Source organism: Abramis brama (genome assembly GCF_963993115.1).
Source record: "Abramis brama genome assembly, chromosome: 3".
In the NCBI taxonomy this organism is placed as follows: Eukaryota; Metazoa; Chordata; class Actinopteri; order Cypriniformes; family Leuciscidae; genus Abramis; species Abramis brama.
Window position 1 is genome coordinate 4,445,998 of NC_139965.1, and position 19,317 is coordinate 4,465,314.

At 37.6% G+C, this 19,317-nt stretch overlaps 2 protein-coding genes across 2 annotated transcripts; both read right to left on the reverse strand.

The window, feature by feature from the left end:
* Nucleotides 1-6,701: 6,701 nt before the first annotated feature.
* LOC311079861 (uncharacterized protein) lies at nt 6,702-10,217 on the reverse strand (the record flags this gene model as incomplete). The annotated part of the gene is made up of 3 exons (XM_084109587.1): nt 6,702-6,778; nt 7,797-9,352; nt 10,207-10,217. The coding sequence occupies 3 exons, from the start codon at nt 10,215-10,217 to the stop codon at nt 6,702-6,704; spliced, it is 1,644 nt and encodes a 547-aa protein (XP_083965713.1).
* Nucleotides 10,218-14,302: 4,085 nt separating this feature from the next.
* On the reverse strand, nt 14,303-18,144 carry LOC311079862 (uncharacterized protein; the record flags this gene model as incomplete). Its single annotated transcript, XM_084109588.1, has 3 exons — nt 14,303-15,899; nt 17,553-17,898; nt 17,940-18,144. The coding sequence occupies 3 exons, from the start codon at nt 18,142-18,144 to the stop codon at nt 14,303-14,305; spliced, it is 2,148 nt and encodes a 715-aa protein (XP_083965714.1).
* Nucleotides 18,145-19,317: the final 1,173 nt, after the last annotated feature.

The following is a 19,317-nucleotide window of genomic DNA, read 5'->3' on the forward strand; positions in this document are numbered from 1 at the left end:
AAAGCTCTTTTCAAGTCAAAAACATACTAGAAGAGAAAGGTTTCTACGTTGTGTTTATTTGACAAGATTATGTTAAAAAAAAAAAAATTTCTGAATATAGACATATTTAACTGTTGTGACGTAACTTATCTTTATTTATCTTAAAAATGAAATAAAACCACTTCTCATAAAGAAACAAGAACATGGTATTTTTAATTAATAATGCATTCTTAATAACAAATTGCATACAACACTCTTCATTCTTTCAAGCAGACATAGTTGTATTATATAGATTAACCCTTATGAAAGCTATTAAAGTTATTCAGTCAAGAACATTGAGTAATTTTCTCTCTTTCTTTTGTTGTTTGATTGCATTAATGACAGACATCAGCAGTTATTAGGCTGCTGTCACTTTAGGGCCAAATGCATGGATCCAATACACTGATACACATCTGATATTCTCCCAACTGTTTACATTCACTTAAGATATCATAGACTTTTTACATGTGAATACTCTCCAAAACTGACATTTGGACATCATTTTGTGTGTATTTGTCTGTTCAAGTGCGAAAAGATGCAAAAGAGAACTCAATTCAGTACTCGTGCTCTGGCGTCTGAGTAAGTGTACTATTTTAATACCGCTTGGGACTAAATTGGCCCACTTTTAGTATATAAAAGTATATGTTTAAGTGTACTATAAGTGTAAGAGTAATAAATTCTAAAGCCCCTTCCTCATCACCCCCAATTTTGGCAAGTGATGCATACATGACATACCCAAAATAAAAAGGTTGCTGCTCATAAGTCATTCTGAATAGACACATAACCAACATATATTTAGAAAGCCAACCCTTGAGAGTTTATAGTTCAAGACTCAAATTAACCAGACTGTTATTAATATTGAGATATATAAGCTCAAACATAAAAACAAAAACAACAAATATTAAGAATATATTTATTAAATGTATAAAAATATTATGTGAATTTAGGATAGCAACTTATAACCACAACTAAAGTGTAGCCACAATTGTGGTCATGCTTCATTTCAAGTCTGAGGATGATATCAAAAATTATTATTATTATTATATAATTATAAAACTAAAATTATGCATTTTATGAAGCCTATTGTGAGACCATGTCAGTGAAGTTTCAGAAGGCTAACAAGAATCTCGTCAAATAGTTTATTGCCCTCTAAACACCCATTTACAGTCTCTGACTAATGTCTGGCGAGGAGAACTGGCACATTCATGTTCTTTTCATTTAAATCGACCAAGCTTTCAGACCTCTGCCGGTATGATACTTGATCTTCATTATTTTTTTAGCCTTATTCTTTTGTTTGAATTCAGCCATTATAGCCTTTCTTTAGGCATAATGCTTGGCCATTTACAAATAATGTAACCCCCTATAGACGAATAATCCACCTATTAACTTAAGCCTTGTTAGAAAACAAACAACAAAAAACTATTCTCGGAACTTTTAAATGCAAATTATTTTTAAAAAAATGATTGTATGGAATAGAAAGCTCCTGCAGCAGGTGCATTAGCACAACAGGTAGCCTCAAGCTACATGACAAAATTTAATTTATTAATATTACACTTTTAATTAAAGGTCACTTTAAAACACCATCGGGTATTTGTATCATATTCCGGTCGCGGTTTAAAATTGTTTCAAGTCATAAAAAGATTTTGAAATATGTTATATTTAGCATTTTAGATGAAGCTATGGGCTATCATTACCTAGCATATGCATTCTGTAAACATTCTTTATTCATATGAAAACCCCAAATCGCACGAAAATCACCCACAAAACACAAATACTTCGTATTGTGCATTTATTAGCTACTTGTTTCAGGTGAAGAGATGTCACTTTCGCTTTGTTATCACGGATCTCCAGAATCAGGAAGTCTACACAGGACGCGTCATGCAGAAGAGGTCACGTTGAACCACGTGAGATGATTGACAGCTGGTACAGCGAATGATAAATGCCTGAGGTCAAATCTGACGTAAATCAGGAAGAGGAGAAACACATCTAGCTCTGTGCGCTGTTTGAGCTCTTCAGATCGCATAATTCAGTGGAAAATGAATATAGTTTTTATTCTGTATGACCAAAATATTTTACTAACATGTGATAATTAATCATTTTTCTCCAAATATGCGCACTATTGGACTAATAACCCTGGCGGATGCTGTTTATTATATGTATTTGACCACAAATAAACCAGAGAAGATGAGAATGAATGTTGTGTGAGTGATAATTTCGATTCTAAATAACGATCGTTACAGATGAATTATGTTGCACTCCTGGCATACATTAAGAAATTAAAGTCACTGCAAACCACGTAAATCACAAACAGTGGTCAAATATCGAAGCTGGAGTCTTAAACCTTCCTTATGATGCTGAGTTTGTCCAGATCAAGGAAGAGTGTGATGTTTTGACGAGTAATGAATTTTGAACAACAAAAATCCGGGATCACCAGTGATCCCTGACGGGCAGGGGGCTAAGTGCACAACTAGTTCATAATTACGTTTCTCATTTGTACTGCAAGTGAACTTATGGGTATACTAGTAGTTTACTATTTTAATACTTGTAGCAACTTTGTTTTTTTTAGTTGCAGATTAGTTTTTTAGTTGCAACTTTGCAACTAGTTTAGTCGTTTTATACTACAAGTTTTCTTTAAGTGAACTTAATATCATACTTATAGTTTACCATTTATATATTATTTTTAAAATAGTACACTTACAAGTTTACTAGTACGTTTACTAGTACGTTTACTAGTACATTGACATTAGTATACTTACTACATAATGTATACTTAAAAATATACTTGAAAATTAAGTATACTTTATAAAATGAACTTGAAGTATACTTCTTTTTCGTAAGGGTTATCAAGCTTAAGTAAGTTTTTAATTGATTAATTTCCGTTGTAAAAATAATCAGTTATTAACTTAGGGGCCACTTACACGACATCATTTTCAACTGAAAACAGAAAACTTTCAATGCTTTCTGGCCATTCATTTACACGACAACTGCGTTTTGGTGGCCTAAGAACCCAAACTATGATGTAAGTTTCAAAATGCAAGTTTTTGAAAACGAGTTTTGAAGTCAATAACATTATCATCTCCTTTTCAAGCTTTCACCAGAAATTAAAAGTTTACATACCTCAATATGCTTCCGCAGGTTGCACGGCAAGTTTTTGAAAGCTGTGAAATGGTTAGATTTAGGAAAACAAAGCAAACATTTAAAATGAAACTAATCTTTAATCTTTTCAGAAAACTGAAACACACTTTCTAAGTATGGCCATGGGTGTGCGCACTGCACAGAGGAACTGTCTTTTTCCATTTCACCCGTCAACTGATTAGTGTTCAAAAACATCCAGGGAAATCATTGAACGTCACATGACCCAACAAGAGCGCTTACTACTGCTAAAAAAACAAAAAACAAAACAAAAAAAAAACATAATATTTTAAAGAAAAACAAAACATCCACTGACTTTCATAGCTGCTACAAAGAAACAACTTTCGCCTTTGAGGACCTTGATAGAAATGTACTGGAGTGAAAAGACATTAGTCTTTTAAATGTAGTGAAGGTAAAGTCATATGTTTCCAGAAAAAAAATAACTGCTCAACTTATTTTGATGAGTTAAAGTAACATAACTACAGGTGAGTAATGCATAAACTCTAAACACATAACCAGTTACTCATAACCTTACTCCAGCATTGATAATTGTATGATCTTGCCTTATTACTCTTTTTAACACTGCCTTGTTCCCTGTTTTAATCACAGTATTATCACTGAAGAGATAATAAAACATTTTATCACTGAGTCTGAAACAAACTCTGGCTAATAATGCACCATGACGTGTTAGACTAATGGCTGAGGTATGAACATGTTAGATCTGAATATGATCGGGGTGATCATAAGCCTGTTCACACGTGTGCTTCTTAGTTTAGCCTGCTCAACACGTGGCTAATGTTCATTGTCTGTCATTCATCTCACATTTTTATCTTAACAATACGTATTTCTAAGCAATTATTTCTCTCACTTTGCTCACGCTGAAATGTACTAGCTTTTTCCAGAGTTACATTATCGTCCACCATTTTAGGTGCCCACGTATGGCGATTTTTAATCTGCGATACAAACTAAAGTTCTACAGAAACACAATATATCTATATATTACTTAAATATCAATTACTGTCATCTTACCTGTAAGAAGTATGAAAAACACAGGTCAGATTAGGAGTGCTCTCCGCACACTTGAACTCACTCATCACGTACTGGATGCTTTTTCTGCTCTACTAGCACACACTACTGATGCAATCTAGTGTAAAGCTTAGAGTGCCCCCTACTGACGAAGCTGAGTTAAGCTAGAACAGTTTTACTTATTTATATAATATAGACATGTCACTTTAATTTCCTTTGGTCCCTGACCTCAGTTAAACTCAATTCAAAATTCAAAATTTCTGTCTCTTAGCAGATGTGAAATAATTTTAGCGGAGCAAACAATGGTAGCTCAATGTAATTTAAAAAGTTGAAACTACAAATATTTGTTGTCTGTACAGTAATTATTTGATATACAAGTGATTATAAACCTTAAAGTTATTCACGAAGATCACCTCAGTAAGTTTTCTCTCAGGACAGGAAAAAAAAAACATCCGGTTTAATCCAGTTTGGCAAACCAGCAGTGGGTTACTATAATGGGTAGTTTGTGAGGAGGTGCATAATTTCTACTGTCAGAGAAACTTAACCCAGAAGTGGGTAAAAAAAAAAGCCTGTCCCATAGTTATTGTTCCTAACTTGTCTCTTAAATTTATGTAAAGGAAATGCAAGTGTTAGAATTAAACACTTTCAAAACAATGTTCATGAAATCCCCACATATTGTCATTAGTATTTGATGAATGTTCTCATAATGCTAGCAGAAAATATTCTTTAAACACCATTCAAACGTCCTTTAAATATTACGGATCACAACATTTTTGTCTTAAAAATGGCGTAATGTTGGATGTTACACAACAAAATCCTGTGTTTAATTAACACTGCCCAGTGTGACCATTAGTGATGATGTTAATGAGTAAAAATCACTGAAGGAAAGAGAAACATTTAAAGTCACCATTGTAGTGATCAGTGTTTAATGTAGTTGGGCTCTTGATTTTTTTGTTAGTTTTTCTATTTATTTATTACTTTTTCATTAATGCTTCAACTCCATAATTAAGTCAATCATGAAACTACAGAAAAAGCAGTTGTTTAAATCACTTTAATGCAGTTGTTTGACTGCCATTAAAACAGACCTGTTGTTGACCTGCTTCAGATCTTTATCAACGCAGAATAATTTGTTGAAAACAACTGCAATTAGTGAAAGAGAAATAAGTTAATAAAGGTAAAGGGTCAAGAGGCCAACTAAAGCAAACACTGATCACCATAATGGTGAGTCCAAACAAAACATTTTCCACCAAACATCAACATCTAAACCTCTGTTAATTCACAGAAATATGACAGAAATAAAGTTTGTAATAAATGAAGCTGGAAATGCTGTTTTTGGAATCGTTTAACCATACTCTGCTGAGATCTTTAATGTCTTCTTTTATCTTCAGTTTATTTCATCTAAGGCTGTGGCTGGAAGTCAGTTGTAGTTTTTATGCATCTCTTACATTCTCTTACATTAACATTAATAGTTGGGTACCTAGGGGAGCACTGAGATCTTTTTGCTGGAGAGGGGATGACGAACAGATTATATAGACATATAAAGCAGCGTCACTCTTCTCTATCCTAACACAATATGAGCGTGAAAGGGAAAAGGAAAGAGGGAAGGGTAGAGATGTTATTTCTCACCAGATCTTTACCTAAACCTCCGTTCCTCGGACTGTGGCGGCCTAGAACCCCCGGTGGCTTTAGGTGGGGATCTGGATCAGTGAGGAATGTATTTCCTGAACAACCTCGCCTCTCTAAACTTCCCAACCACTGCCTCAACAGATGTGCCAAAAAGTTCTGAGGGTGAAACTGGGGCATCGAGGAGCAATTTCTTTTCTTTCTCCCCGATGTCCACCAAGTTCAATCACAGATGCCTTTCTGTGGCCACCATCGAACTATCGATAGTGGCGGCTGTTTGTTTGGTAGCCCAGAGAGCAAATTTTGTGGTGCGGCGCAGTTCAGCAATGGCTTCAACTGCACTGATCCAGGCTTTTAAGTAGATTGGCCTGGTAGGCCTGCAACACTATCATAGTGTGCAAAGCCCCCCGGCCTAACCTGCTACTGCATACGCCCTGCCATTCAAGCGCAAAGTGGTCTGAAGCGACCTAAATGGCAGGACAGGAGCCTTCAAAGAAGATGACTCACCTTGGGAGCTAATCCTTCCCCATTTGCATAGTACAAATGTTAAAATGGATGAATCCGGGCTGAATATGGCTTCTTCCACAACTTCTCCACTTCTCCAGCATGGAGATCGGAAAGGAATGGAAGGTTCACGGGGAGGGGCAAATATTGCCTAAAAGTAAGCGCTGTACTGCTTACCACAAGCGACTTCCCATCTTTCACACCCCCAAACCAGATCCAATCTGGCTGTGACGAGGGCCATGAATCTGAAGTAATCTGCTGGATCGGATGACTCAAGAGACAGCACATCCTGATCTAGCAAATCGCTCAAGCCCAAAAAAGAGTGAAAGAAAGAACCATCCCTCTCTCTGTGAGCTCGGCCTGCGATCTCCAGGACTGAAGCCTCAGCTTTGCCTCGGCTACAGCGGGGCCTTAGCTGGGGGACTTAGACATTTGTCCAACATCCCCTTGACCACTGAACACGCTTGCTCTTTTCCTAAGCAAAGAACACACAGGTCGTGTGTTTCCTCAGGTGTTAAAAACCAGGGACATGGAGGCATACACTTCCTGAAATGCTTTCTTGGGATTTCCATAATCCAACCTTCAACGCGCTAACAAACAAATGGCTCCTGGAGACAAAAAAAAAAACTGATGATGTGTACTACGGGCACCCTCTTATATTTCAGGGCGCTCCATCTGTGACGTCACAGACAATCAATTTGTGAATTTAATGTGTGCTTTTTGCATCCTTTCACTAATTATTTGTCACTAACCTGAAGATAAGGAGGACTGCTGACTTGGACATAGCTCGGCTGAAATACAAACCCAATGACAAAATACAGTTGCAATGTATTAAAAATATTTTATATATTTATTTTTGCTTTATTTATCAAGACTTTTTACAAAGAGACAGACTGATAATCGACATGAAAGCAAAAGAGATAACAGGAATTTGATGGACATAAAATATATAATGGCTCAACCAGAATTAACACAATGGTGAACAAATCACTGTTTGTCATTTTTCTGTTAAATAAAGCTATCATCCAGTACCCAAAATGTAATTATACTCATTTATTATTACAGAACATGAACTAACAGATTGGAGAGATTAGTTTTCGATTCAAATCAGTTTGTTTAAAAGTAGACATTTCAAGCTTCCAAAGATTTATTTATCTTGTCTGTAAGCCAGGTAAGCCTATACACGGAGTTTCATACATTTTTGAGACGTGCTCCAGTTCACGGAGACAGAAGCGACAGAAAGCGCACCCTGTTGGTTTTCTTTATTTTACAAAAGCACAGAATTTTCTTGTTATTGTGATTTTACAAAGTAAGACGAGCGGCCATACCAGACGGACAATTCCTCTTCATGTTTAACAAAAGGTGGCCGAGACGAGGCGGAAAAAGCATAATGAGAGAGGGGGCGATGCAGAGATGCTGCTAACATTTCTGATTGTTTAAATGATTAGCCCCCAGGGGACCCCTGCCCTATCACTATGCCTGTGATTGCTCACCAAGGAAAAGTTTAGCCATACCGGCTTTCAGATAACTCAGAGCATCCTTATTGGCTTCTTCAGCTTCAGCGGTTCTCCTCATTTCCTCCAGCTCTCGGACCCAGTCTTTTTTCCCAGCCTCTCTCAGTTTGGGGATGAAGAAGTCCAGATGCTGAAGAGTGAAGGCCGAGTCTGGCTTTAATGCGATCTGAGACAGATGCTTGATGTTCTTGTAAGCATTGAACAGAAGAATTTGCTTTTGGTCCTCAAGCTCCTGCAGATCTTTGTCAAGATCATCCATTACAACTGAAAATCTCTTGGATTGTACTTGAGCTTTTTCATATTGCTTTCTAAAATCGTCAAAATCTATCGTCAAGCTTGTGTTTTTGACGACATATTTCTTGTCTTCTTTGACGTGTTTACTGTAATGGCACTTCCCTGAGCACACGGTACAGTAGCCATTTTTCATGACTTCACATTTGCTGGGATCAGAAACCCACCAGCAGTCAAACTCATGGCAGTTTTCCTCACAGACGGTGCAGACCGTCGCCTTCCTGTGCTTCCATGAAGCGCTTTCAATGGGAACCTTCATTTTGATAGTCTTTTTGAATTTAATGTTGAAGTTTTTACGTTCCTCAATCTTTTCCTTGTTTTTTCTTATTACCTCCTGGATCTGAAGTTTTTCAGACTTCTTTGACTCTTTCTCTTCGACTCGCAGCTGTAAGTTGCAAATAAACGCTTCAAATTGAATGCGCTCTATCAGGACATTTGAAGTCAACTCTAAACTTCTTCTGTTCTTTTCCTCGAGAGACTGAAGGAAATGCTTCATGTTGTCGATGCTGTCCTCCCAGGCGTCTCTTTGAGCACGAAGGTAACGCCTTTCACTGTGACGTGCGTCAGCCTGCCGGTTGTTGAATAATAAATAAACAGGTTGGCCGCTGTGGTCTCGTCTGCAGGGGATTTTACCTTTATTAATGGCGCTGAGGACGTTTTTGGGTGGCAGACCATCAGAGTGTGTGATTAAAAACACAATGTTGTTTACAATGTCTTTTCCAAACAAAGACAGAATTGAACTGATGATGTAATGCTGTCTGTCCGAGAGACGATTCTTAGACGCTTGAATCACAAAACACACGGCGTCGACTTCACGAACTCCATCATTACTCTGAAACAGTGTGGATAAGTTGGAAGCAACGTCCAGATCTTTTTCCAGTCCTCTAGTGTCTCCATAGCCTGGAGTATCAATGATGGTGAGAGATATGGGACTCTCTTCAGGACAGACCTCATACATGGTGATTTCAGAGGTTTGTGATTCTGATTGGTCTCTGGCTTCTTCTTCTGTGATTTCATACCATATTTCATCCTCAAACTTCACTCCCAGTAAGTAGTTGACCATGGTGTTGATGAGAGTCGTCTTGCCAGCGCCGGTTTCTCCCACCAGTAGAACAATTTTGTTTTGTTTACTGGTGTCTTTTTTCCCATAAGTCCATTTTCGGACTTTTCCATGATCATCAAGTACTTTTCTCTCTGTGTGTAGACGATATCGTTTTGGAGGACCTTGATCAATCAGAGTTGATCTGTTTGGTGGAAGACATGAACGCAAATATCAGAATATATAAGCAGAAATCTTTTGTGTAGAAAGAATTCAAGAGTTTAAACACCCACCAAAATGCAGACATTATGTGTTAAATACATGAACATAATAATGTAAAAATAACATTACAGTTGACATTTAGAGGTCAGCAGACTTCTCATGACATGTTGCCATGCTACTGTTACATATACAGTAGATGGCTGGATGCCAGTGTTTTTGCATCAGTTAATTTGACTTAAATAGATGGGACCATTTATCATTAACATTATCAAAATGTTTCTCACAAAAAGTGTTGGAGGAGAAAAATACATGCCAAAGGACAGGCCCACCTACTGCCAAACTTAGCTACCAAACTTTGAAGCTATTTATAACTATTTTTTTTCATTATGACAATAATTAATTCTACATTTACAATACACTGCCAGGTGTCAGCTTTCAAATGAGACCATACTTGTGCTTTTAGTACAAAGGGTTTATGAACTGTATCTGTTTCAGTTTGGGTATGCCATTTCTGGGGATTTTTCAAAAGTGGGGTTGCAGCTTAACAGGTTAAAAAAAGAGGAACATTTTGAACAAAAAGCAGCGAAAAACATGTTTTTGTCAAAGACTACGTCTAGATCATATTTAGATCGATTATCAAAACCCAGGTGGAGTAGATAGAGTCCACCAACACCCCAAAGCTTCACAGTCATATAGCTTGCCCTGGGTCAACATTTCAGTGCCATGGAACCATTGTTTCATAAATGACGGAAAATTTAGTCAATGGCAGGGAAAGAGTTAATTGCCTTCAAATAGATTTTTAAAGTAAATAATTTACAACCCTGATTTTCAACTCACCTGGAATTCATGGTGATCGCTTGAGCTAACCCCTTCACTGTCTCCAGTCTGTTAACAACAAAATAATTCATTAGCTTCCTCAGAATATGATGGTCTTTAACTCACACACACACACACGTGTGACGTTACAGCATGAGACTCTCCCATAATCATTTTGGCATAATCATCATCTTGTGACCTGAATCTCTAAGTTAGATTTATTTTATTGATTACAACAGTCCTTTGATTTGACACAACCAACAACATCTGATCACATTTGCACATAATGCATTGCATTACCCCTGCTTGCATTTTAAAGCATTGTATTTTTATGGCTTGCATTTTTATGGGCTGAAATTCAACATGGTTGTATATTTAGGTTGTGAATATTTGAATTCAACACATTTTACTCACGTTTTCATTATTAAAGATTCAATAATCCATATTCAACTTTCAGATTTCACTTCCTGATTGCACCCCCTGCTGGTGAGGCCGACTCACAGCTATGGAGATCATCAATCGGCAATCTATGATATTCCTGGCTTTCCCAGATGTCAAATGTCAAATTTTCTGTGGAACTTGAACCACTGAATTTGTGGAAGCGAAATAAAATGGACCCAAAATTGCCTGTTGAATATTATAGGTTGTATTTTTAAACAGAATGAATATTTTGGAAGTGAAATCTGAAAGGTGAATATGGATTAGTGATTTTTTAATAATGAAAACGAGTGTGAAATGTTTTGAATTGAAATATTCACAGCTTAAATATACAACTATGTTGAATTTTAGCCCATAAAAATGCAAGCCCTAAAAATACAATGCATTAAAATGCAAGCAGGGTTAATGCAATGCATATTTTTGTCAAGTAGTGCAATTCAACAAGCTTTATTGTTTCAAAAACATTTGTCATTGTTTCACTTCCATACTAACACTACATAATGGTGAGATAAAATGGTATATCTGTCCTTCAGTGATTCTGCTTGTAATCAGCAGGTGCTCATCACTAATGGTCAATCATCACTCAATTAATCACTTAATTATCTAATTAATTTTAACACTCTTGAGTGTAGACTCAAACTTCGAGGAGTTAATTTAACACCATGGGACAATGGTCGCCTTCAGATCTATAGTGTTTACTTCACAAGTAGCCTGTTTCTTTAATGTCTGTGTCTATCTTTAAAACTTTTTTTTTTTTTTTTTGCAGAACTGCTTAAAAGAAATGAACTGATTTAATAATAGACAATCTTTACAATGGAACTGAATCAACACAGAACTGACTTCATCTGAACAACAGCCGAAATGCATTATTTTCCTGTTTTCACTGTAAAGCTGCTTTGAAATTATCTAGGCCAACATATTAAACAATTTGACTCATCGATATCCACAAAATAAACATATTTAAACCACCAGATATAAGTATGTCTTAGATTCATAATTTCAGTGGTATAACCATGAATACAGACAAGTCACCATGATACCTTCACCACCAAAAGAAATAAATTGTGCCACACTCATTTTGAGAGCTTAACTAACACGTAACACACACTCATTGCGATGTGTTTAACAGATGCATAACTTTATGGAACTGCTTAAACTGCAACCGGTAACAAAAAATACAGTGAAATTATCAACTAACTACGACCAATTCTAAACATGAAAAAAAAAAAATAATAATATAAACAATAAACAAAATAAAAACAACTATAACTCAGTAGAGCTGCGTTCTTCATGGCGCGGAAGTTCGTAGGTTAATGTGTCAAATGTGGCAGTAAAAATGTGACTTTGCGAAACAGACTGTCCTTAACTAAAATGTTGCTATAGTGCCCTAATATTAATGCTAGAAAGCCTATGCACTTGGCAATTCATATATGTTTTAAATAGTCCATTTCATCATTAAAATCCATTTCCACATTCATCTTGACTGAGGGGGCAGGATCGTCCGGGACATTATTTTTCACCCAAAAACGTCTCATCAAATACAAACTACGAAATGGGTTCAAATGCCACACATATCAAGGGTTAATACACAGATTATTCACTGGCCATAACATACAGAGGAATAAGAGTCAACGATCTCCCTTACCTCCTCAGAGAAAACACTCCTGGGTCAGGATAGAGAATAATCCAGAAAAGCAGAGATATTTTCAGTTAGAGAATATTATGGGCCTACAATGTACAAGTTTTATCTGTAGACTTTTTGAATCTTCGGAAAAATGTTAGGCATAATGGCATTAGAAGGTGGTCAACCAACATGAAACTATATTCATCCTTAGTGATTTCACGTTATAATAGACTATTGGTTGAAAACAACCTTTGTACTCGTTATAGGGTGCACATGATTTTTGAGAATTATCCTACAGATAAGATTACAGCGAGTTTTACAATCTTCCTGGTTCTGATAACCGTTTTGATCCAGTTTACTTAAGAATCTCGTATAACGCTTTCAGTGCTGTGCAAATGTGAGTTTTATTTTTGGTGCACTGCAAAACAAATCTTATTTCCCCCAAGTATTCATTTATTTTTCAGTTAAAATATCTGAACAAGACTGTTTCCCTCCTTAATTTTATAACAGAATATTTGCAATTTAAACACAAAATGTTTAATTAGATACATGGCAACTTCTGAATGGCCAGTAGAGAGACATCACTGAGGCCAGATGGTGTAGTAACGACTTCTAACTTTACCCATTGGCAGCAACTTCAGAGGCCCACCTCACCTTGATGAAGTCTAACTATATTGTTTTTTTTATTATTATGTGTCCCAGTATCTTATTTGTGAGAGCACACTTGGAAAAAGCCCTTCCTGATTTTGATCAAGCCGATGGTGATTCGTCAGCACAGTCTTCATGCATGCAAAGCACAAAGTGACTGACCCGCAGGATTGGGATTTAGCGGGAATGGTATGTTTCCGCATGGTGACATCAGCCAATCAGCGATACCGTTACACAGAATGGTGTACTAATTAATTTATGTGAAGTCATTATGCAAAACAACTGATTGTGGATTTGTCTTTTACCCCTTATGGAACGAAAATATATTTCCAAATATTTATGATCAATATATGAAATGGTTTAAATATACTGAAAAACATATTAAATAATATATTGCGTTAATATATTGTGTTAATATTTTTCAATATATTGAATAATACATAAGGAATAGCTGCTTTTCATATATTGAAAAATGTATTTAATAAATTCAATAGAAAACATGAGGAAAACAATTGCCTTAAATGTATTAATTTTAATTTAAATGTATTAATGTATAAAATATTAAGAATGTTTTACTCAAAGCTGTTAATACAAAGACATACAAAAGAGTGTTGGGACTATGATAGACTGCATTTATTTGTATTTATTAAACTGCAAATACTCAGACAACAGAAACACTTTAAATCCCAACAGAACATTAAACATGATGTTGATGAATGTTTGAAAATAATAAAGTTTGAAGTCACCGTTATGGTGATCAGTGTTTGTTTTATTTGAGCCCTTGATTTGTTTTTTTTAGCTTTTTTTTTATTTTATGGCTGCTGTGACTGTTTGTAAGATAGAGACATTATGGCAAAATATTAAAAGAAATGCTGTGGATAATCTGTTGGGTGTTTATTAATGATGACATAATCAGCATTGAATATTCTGGGTCACATATATCATCCCAAGGTTTATCACTGATAAAAACTGTGTTAGATCATTAAATGCATTTTAAATATAGTATTATAAACACTTATAATGTCATAAATATATTTGTGTATTTATTTTAGTTATTTTATTTAACAATAATTATGTAAAGAAAGACAATCTGAGGGAAATAACATAATAAAAGCAAAGGAGATAAAAAGGAAAGACTCCAGCAAATGATGAAGATAAAATGTAGAAGAGTTCACCACAAAGGATTAACACAAGAGTAAACACATCCACATTAATAGATGTGACATCTTTTGTTAAAACTACCATCCATTACCCCAAAATTAATTGGATTGGAATGGCTTGATGAAAATTAGCTTGATCCTCTGATTAAACAAAATATCTCACTACTTTCAGATCTACCGAAAGTCAACTGCATTGATTTCTCATTTTAATCAGTCTTCTTAATTTTAATTAATTCATCTCTTTTCTTCACTTGCCCAACAAAGAAATGTTCCAGTTTGACAGGCCTGCTTGAAGATAACTCAGAGCGTCTTTATTTGCTTCTTCAGCTTCAGCAGTTTTCCTCAAGTCCTCCAGCTCTCGGACCCAGTCTTTTTTCCCAGCCTCTCTCAGTTTGGGGATGAAGAAGTCCAGATGCTGAAGAGTGAAGGCTGAGTCTGGCTTTAATGCGATCTGAGACAGATGCTTGATGGTCTTGTAAGCATTGAACAGAAGAATGAATTTTTGGTCCTCAAGCTCCTGCAGATCTTTGTCAAGATCATTCATTATAACCAAAAATCTCTTTAACTCTTCTTGAGCTTTTTCATATTCCTTTCTAAAATCATCAAAATCTATCATCATGCTCGAGTTTTTGATGACGTATTTCTTGTCTTCTTTGACGTGTTTGCTGTGGTGACACTTCCCTGTGCACACGGTACAGTAGCCGTTTTTCATGACTTTACATTTGCTGACATCAGAAACCCACCAGCAGTCAAACTCGTGGCAGTTTTCCTCACAGACGGTGCAGGTCGTCGCCTTCCTGCTCTTCCATGATGCGCTTTCAATGGGAACCTTCTCTTTGATAGACCTTTTGAATTTAATGGTGAAGTTTTTACGTTCCTCAATCTTTTCCTTGTTTTCGGTCATTGCCTGCTGGATCTGAAGTTTTTCAGCCCTTTTCAGCTCTTTCTCGTGAATTCGCAGCTGTAAGTTGCACATGGACGCTTCTAATATAATGCGCTCTATCAGGACATCTGAAGTCAACTCTAAACTTATTCTGTTCTTTTCATCCAGTGACTGAAGGAAGTCCTTAATCTCTTCCATGCTGTCTTCCCAGGCGTCTCTTTGAGCACGAATGTAACGTGTCTCATTGTGGTGGGCATCAGCCTGCCGGTTGTTGAATAAGAAATAAACAGGTTGGCCGCTGTGGTCTCGTCTGCAGGGGATTCTAGCTTTATTAATGGCACCGAGGACGTTTTTGGGTGGTAGACCATCAGAGTGTGTGATTAGAAACACAATGTTGTTCACAATGTCTTTTCCAAACAAAGAAAGAACTGAACTGATGATGTAATGCTGTCTGTCCGAGAGGCGATTCTTAGATGCTTGAGTCACAAAACACACAGCGTCAATATGACGAACCCCATCATTATTCTGAAACAGCATGGATAAATTCTCAGCAACTTCCAGATCTTTTTCCAGTCCTCTAGTGTCTCCGTATCCTGGAGTATCAATGATGGTGAGAGATATGGGACTCTCTTCAGGACAGACCTCATACATGGTGATTTCAGAGGTTTGTGATTCTGATTGGTCTCTGGCTTCTTCTTCTGTGATTTCATACCACATTTCTTCCTCAAACTTCACTCCCAGTAAGTAGTTGACCATGGTGTTGATGAGAGTCGTCTTGCCAGCGCCGGTTTCTCCCACCAGTAGAACAATATTGTTTTTTTTACTGGTGTCTTTTTTCTCATAAGTCCATTTTCTGACTTTCCCATGATCATCAAGCACTTTTCTCTCTGTGTGTAGAAGGAATCGTTTTGGAGGACCTTGATCAATCAGAGTTGATCTGTTTAGTGGAAGACTCAGCTCTCTGTAAAATAAACATGTAAATTAATAAACACTAAACAAATATCAGATTTTTTATTTTTTTTTAGAAAGAATTGAAGAGTATAAACACCTATCAAAATGCTGACATTTTGAATTATATAAATTTTCAACATGAATAAAAATGTAAAGAAACAATATTTAACTGTAATATTTAACAATATTATAGTTGACATTTAAAACATTTACAGTATATTTATCTTGAGGTCAGCAGTCTTCTAATGGCATGTTTCCATGTTACGTTTAGATATAGATGGTTGGAATGCAGAGTTTTGCATTAAAGGGTTAGTTCACCCAAAAATGAAAATGATGTAATTAATGACTCACCCTCATGTCGTTCCAAGCCCGTAAGACCTCCGTTCATCTTCGGAACACAGTTTAAGATATTTTAGATTCAGTCCGAGAGCATCGAAAATACATTTTGGTCCAAAAATAACAAAAACTACGACTTTATTCAGCATTGTATTCTCTTCCGGGTCTGTTGTCAATCCGCTTTCACGACTCCGCAGTGACGTAAGACGTTATCGTGTTATCCGGTGACACGTCAGCAGCGTCTTATGTCAGCAGCGTCACTGCGGAGTCGTGAAAGCACAATGCTGAATAAATACAATGCTGAATAAAGTTGTAGTTTTTGTTATTTTTGGACCAAAATGTATGTTCGATGTTTCAAAAACTTCTAACTAACCCACTGATGTCACACGGACTACTTTGATGATTTTTTTATTACCTTTCTGGACATGGACAGTATACCGTACATACATTTTCAATGGAGGGACAGAAAGCTCTCGGACTAAATCTAAAATATCTTAAACTGTGTTCCGAAGATGAACGAAGGTCTTACGGGCTTGGATCGACATGAGGGTGAGTCATTAATGACATAATTTTCATTTTTGGGTGAACTAACCCTTTAATTATTTTGACTTAAACATATGAGACCACTTATCATTATCATAATTTTCCTCTCAAAAGAGTTGGAGGAGAATAGGACCTTTTGACTGACAACTCCACCTACTGTCTGGAACAGGTGGTGTTCAACAGAATAAAAACCGCATCATAATAATTGGGCTTTAAAACTGTGGTGAGCTGAATAAGCACAAAATGAGAAAAATGACGGTGTAATGGAATAGAGCACAAATTCTCAATGCTTGTTTTTAAAAATGGAAATTTAAAATTGAGCGCCACTTTTTTTATTTAAATATAGCGTCACGCGGGAGACACTTAAAAAGACGCGGGTGCAATGGTCATGTCAGCTCATATTCACATAGAAAAACAATGAAAAACACACAGTGGAATGCAAAAACACATCCATTGCATATCATCATGACATGGACTCTAGGAGATTGATGTAAAATCATAAAACATATATTATTAACTTTAATTTTGTATGTCTCACTTATTTAACACACCTGATTCAGATCATCAGCTCGTTCAGAAAGATCACCGTGAAATGAACTAAGGGTACATTTACACGACAATGATGTACTAAAAACAGAAGTTTGTATAGACAACAACGTCATCCAAACAATCCCCGTTCACACGGATCCACGAGAACAATTAAAACTCTCATGCCAGGCCAGTAGTTGGCAAAGTCACTTTTTAAAGAAACACCAAGCACCTATTGTAATTCCGATTCCCACACCTTCCATGATTTCTGCAGATTTTTACATGTTCCCTGAAGCGCAGTAAAACTCCCAGAAGAGAGGTTCCCAATGTTGGTCCAAGAAGGAGGGTGTCATTGAGGCTTCGACCCTGGAATTGAAAGGAGCAGTTGAAGACTAAACGACTCTTCCCATTATGGATCACTAAGTGGTGGGGTATGTACCACGACTTATCTGTGGTTGAGGCTTCCCTTGGGTCACTCTTCTTGACAGCTCCTGTCTCCACCAACTTGCGATTCGCTGCACAGTACTCATCTGCTCGTAGGGGGTCCCAGGCCAAACGTCCCTCCAGACTTCTGAGGCTGGGAAGGACGGCTTCCTTGGGAGCTGGGAGTGGGGGAATGTTTCACTTCCGTGTCTGAGAACACCTGCTACCTGTACTCGCCTCGTCTTGGCCTCCAGGAGCTCCACCCATTCGTTATCCTGCTTTGATCTCATAACCAGTTTGCTGCTCTGGTATGGCAGTATGAAGTATGAAGAGACACTGCTGGGTGCTCGGTGCCCACTGGGTAAGGTGTGCGGGTCCTTGAAGCATCCATCACAGTCTCGTGCAAATGTCCACCGGTCCTCCATTTTCACTAGCTTGATAGAGGTAAGTAGATGGGGGCAGTCAGCACCAATTACCACAAGCAGCTTTACGTGATCATATGGTTTAAGTGGGAGGTCCGCCAGGTGCTTGTACTTTCTCTTCAAGCTGGCAATGGGGTAGGGGTGGTCTGCTAGACCCAAGCATTGTGAAGGCTGCAACTATCTGGGAGGTTCTCTTGGGATTGGTAGGGGATGAGATTTTGAATGAGATGGCGGATCCCTTCTGGGTTTGGACTTCCTGATAAATTGTGCAGAGAGCAAGGTCCCCAGACTTCTTATGCAGGCCCAGTTTGTCAACTGGTTTCGGGAGGAGCATTGAACATGAGAGTGGGTTGATGGTCTGTCCAGGTAGAGAAAGTCCATACTGGTCCTCACCAGACAACTTTTAGCCTTCAGCTGCTCAGCCTTGGCATCATGCAGTACTCTCAAATGCTTCCCCTGACACAAATCGCTGAGCCTCTTGAGGTCACATTGCACTGCTTGATATGGTTTCCGGTATCTCCAGCATCTATTGTTAACTCTAATCTATTCCATGACCTCTTCTCTGGTGAGTTTCTGAATAGTTGGACACTTATTTAAGAAGTGCTCCGTGCCCTCACAATATGGACAGTAGGGTTTTGATTTGCCCTTCCATCATGCCGTGGATGCGCTCTGACCCTCTTGGTTTGGCATTTAGCTCTCATTTAGCCTGATGGCCCTTGGGCACGGATGTCTGAAGTTGTTGTAACCTTGGCACCACGACTTGTATCAAAGCCATTCCTCCAGGTCCAGCAGAGCATGAGCTCATCTCTATCAGAAGCTTGGTGAGGATTCAGGCCACATGTAAGCCACATCTCAGCTCGACTTCTCCATCTGGGCCCAGTGTCTGTAGCATGTCCACGAGTTACTGTACATGCAGGGAGAACCTCTCAAATATTTCCTCTTCTGATCTCATAATCCATAACTGCAGCGGTCCTCTCCAAGGCTACATGGTGCGTGTGGCCGAACTTCTCGGTCAAGGCTGCCATGGTGTCCCTGTACAGCCTGGGTGAGTTGATAAAGGAGTTGGCGATGAGACAGGCCTCTTCAAGTTTCACATAATCCACAAGAATCTGATACTTGAAAAGCTCTGTAGTGTCAGCGGGTAGCAGGTTTGCTAGGGCTAGTTTCAGCCGAGAG